The sequence below is a fragment of the Rhincodon typus genome, unplaced genomic scaffold (assembly GCF_021869965.1).
Source record: "Rhincodon typus isolate 14 unplaced genomic scaffold, sRhiTyp1.1 hic_rhity00003338, whole genome shotgun sequence".
Classification (NCBI taxonomy): domain Eukaryota; kingdom Metazoa; phylum Chordata; class Chondrichthyes; order Orectolobiformes; family Rhincodontidae; genus Rhincodon; species Rhincodon typus.
This window is the reverse complement of record NW_025968976.1, coordinates 1-3,383: the sequence shown is the minus strand read 5'-3', so window position 1 is coordinate 3,383 and position 3,383 is coordinate 1. Positions and strand designations below refer to the sequence as shown.

General features: G+C 54.5%; 1 protein-coding gene across 1 annotated transcript in view; it reads left to right on the top strand.

The window, feature by feature from the left end:
- Positions 1-3,225, top strand: part of LOC125481728 (filamin-A-like) — a gene marked incomplete at its 3' end in the record, with an annotated part of 17,960 nt that extends 14,735 nt beyond the window's left edge. The window contains exons 9-10 of the mRNA XM_048593626.1: positions 263-463; positions 3,088-3,225. Coding sequence (XP_048449583.1) covers positions 263-463; positions 3,088-3,225 — 339 coding nt within the window. The remainder of the gene's footprint in view (positions 1-262; positions 464-3,087) is intronic.
- Between the last annotated feature and the right edge of the window lie 158 nt (positions 3,226-3,383).

Sequence of the window (3,383 nt, the reverse complement as noted above, 5' to 3'; positions counted from 1 at the left end):
CCCTGTCTCTGTTGCTGGCTCCCCCTCTCTACCCCCCCTACAACCCGCCTCTTTCTTCCCCGCCTACCCTCTCTCTCGCTGACCCTGCCTCCTCCCCCCCCCCCCCCCCCTCTGTCTGCGCCCCCTCCTCCCCACCCTCTCTCTGAACTGTCTCTGCTCCCCGCCGCCTCTGACTCAACCCCCACCTCTCTCTCCCTAATATACTGCGAGTGTGGTTCTGGTTTTCCTGATGGAGCTGTGATATTTCTGTCTGTGTCATCAGGAGCCGGACTGGGGGAGGTCTCTGTCACTGTCACTGACCCCCAGGGGAATAAGGACACTGTCGAGGTGCAGCTGGAGGATCGAGGGAACAGCTCGTATCGCTGTACATACAGGCCCCTCGTTGAGGGAATGCATATTGTGACTGTGACCTTTGGAGGCGCACAGATCCCCAAAAGCCCCTTCTCTGTGTCTGTGGCAAAAGGTGAGTGTGTTCCTGCCCCTCACACCACCCCACCTCACCTCTCGCGCGCTCTCTCTCTCTCACACACGCACACAATCTCTCTCTCAGGGACTGTTTTTTTAGGGATGCCCCCTACTCTCTCTCTTGCCCCAAGTGTCCCTTTGGTGGTGGGTGTGTAGCATTGGGGGTGAGGGGAGCTGAACTGTTCATGCAGCCTTGTCCAGGCACCTTCTGAGATTTCTATCACCCCGACCCACGCCCATGCCCCCAAACCCGATAACTAAGTCAGGAGGAGGCCATTCTGCCCCCTCCTTGAGCCAGTTACACAGGAATAGGACGCCATTCACTCCTCTTTTCCATTCCACTTGCTCATTTAATGAGACCGCCCCGTGTCCCTACAATTGGACGAGGCAGATCTCACGTGTTTAAAATCCCCAGGACCATCATCGATTGCTATTTTTGTGGGAGAGATTTGGAATGTCGTGTGGAGACTGTATTTGCTGATATCCCTCCTGAATGGCCTGTGACCACCCTCCCACCGCTGCACCCCCCGCCACCGTGAAAAACCCTGCGCATCCCGAGAAGCAGAAACATTTCCCTCTACATCAGCTGTCAGCTCCCTGAAATATCTCGGCACTGGAACCTCCCAAGAGGGGGGGCAGAGGGAGACAGGAGGAGGGGTGAGGGAGGGCAGAGGCACAGTGGGGGTAGTCCCGAGGGGAACAGGGGATGTTGGGAGGAGGGGTGAGGGAGGGGCATGTGGACGGGTACTGGGATATGGGGAGGGGCACGAGGGAGGGACATGGGGGTCTGCTTGGTGGCTGGTTCACATTTCTGTTGCCTGTTACGGTATTGTCTGACATTTTCTCCCTCCTTGAGGGGTCTCTCTGACTGTCAGCCTGTGATTTTTTTCTTTCAAAGTTGCTTGATGCTATCTCTCTCTCTCTCTCTACCCCCTTCCTTTTTTATTGCTGCCCCCTCCCCCTCTCCCCCACCTCATCCCCCCCCTCCCTCCGTTCTCCCCCCTCTCTCTCCCCCATCTCCCTCCATCCCCCCTCTCTCCCCCTGCTCACCTACCTCAATCTACTCTGCTCCTCCTGCCCCCATCCCCCATCCCCCCCACTCCGGCTGCTCTCCCTCTCACTGCCATCTTTGCTCGTCCTGAATGCTGGCTCCAGTTTGGATGACCTTCTGTCTCTCTCTCTCCCTGTCTCTGCCTTCCGCCTGTGATGGGGACCTCTTTGTCGCAGTAAGTTTGCTCTCGTCTGGGGATGAGTTGGGGGGGGTAGCACCATTAACCTCCCCTGCCTTCATTGTGCTCCCCCAGGGAAGAGGGAGGCCCCTCACTCGGTCTCCCCTCGGGAGGAAGGGGCAGGGGTTCAGTGTACCAGCACAGAGGGATTTGGCTGATCGAGGCTGTGGGAGACACTAGCTCCCAGTGGGACTGATTCCCCAGTCTAGTCCTGTTAGAAATTTATAGGTTTCTGGAACATTCCCCCACCTCGTTCTTCTAAACTCCAGTGAATATTTTGATTTGGAGTTATTTATTGTCGCGTGTATTTTGTTACAGGGATAGGATAGGGGTCTGGATCTAGGGTTGGATACTCTTCTTAGAGTCGGTGTGGACTGAATGGCCTGCTCCCACACTCTAGGGATTCCAAGATTTTGTTACAAAAATGCAGGCGTCATTGAAGCCTCCAGCTACCACACTGTCCTAACCGATCCGGTATCTCTTCCTCTGTCAGCCCTGCCATCCCAGGAATCAGTCTGGTAAACCCTTTGCTGCACTCCCTCCATCGCCAGAACATCCTCCCTCAGACAGGGAGACACCAAAACAGTGCACACAGTACTCCAGCTGTGGTCTACACCAAGAAAGATCAGCAAAATTGTGATGACTCATGTTGAGGTTGTACGGGATGTTGGTGAGGCCTCTTCTGGAGCACTGTGTCCTGTTCTGGTCGCCCTGTTATAGGAAGGATATTGTTCAGCTGGAGAGAGTTCAGAAGAGATTTACCAGGATGTTGCCGTGTATGGAGAGGCTGGGACTTTTCTCACTGGAGTGTAGGAGCTTGAGGGGTGACCTTTATAGAGGTTTATAAAATTGTGAGGGGTACAGATAAGGTACAGTAAGGGTATCTTTTCCCTAGGGTGGGGGAGTTCAAGACAAGGGGCTATATTTTTAAGGTGAGAGGAGGAAGATTTTAAAAAGGACATGAGGAGCAACTTTTTTTTATACAGAGGGTGGTTTGTGTGTGGAATGAGCTTCCAGAGGAAGTGGTGGATGTGGCTACAGTTACAACGTTTAAAAGACATTTGGTTAAGCACATGGATAGGGAAAGGTTTGGAGGGATATGGGCCAGGAGCAGGCAGATGGGACTAGTTTAGTTTGGGATCATGGTCAGCACAGACTGGTTGGGCCGAAGGGTCTGTTTCTGTGCTGTATGACTCTGTGACTTGCTTATCTCTCTCTCTCACTCCCTTGGCTCCCACTCGCAAAGGGTGTCGGAGGAATCTCCGAGGGTGGGACTGGAGGTATCTCACTCTTTATTATTTGCGCTTGCTGTGTACCTCACGTGTTGTGCTCTGTACTTTTTTTGTTATTGTCCCCCCATCTTCACCCCTCAACCCTGTCTTCCCATGGGCAGCTTGTAACCCCAGTGCCTGTCGGGCAGTTGGACGTGGACTCCAGCCCAAAGGGGTACGTGCCAAAGAAACAGCAGACTTCAAGGTCTACACAAAAGGGGCTGGTACTGGAGACCTGAAGGTTGTAGTGAAAGGACCGAGTGAGTATTGTGTGGCATTGGCCGTTTCTGGTGGGGACGTTGTCCGGGGGTGGGGGGCAGGGTGGTGGTGGTGCAAGGGCGAGGGGGATCACCAGATGGTGGCAAGGGGGTGGGGGGGATGCTGGGGGGGTGGGGAGATTTGTGGGGAGTGAGGGTGG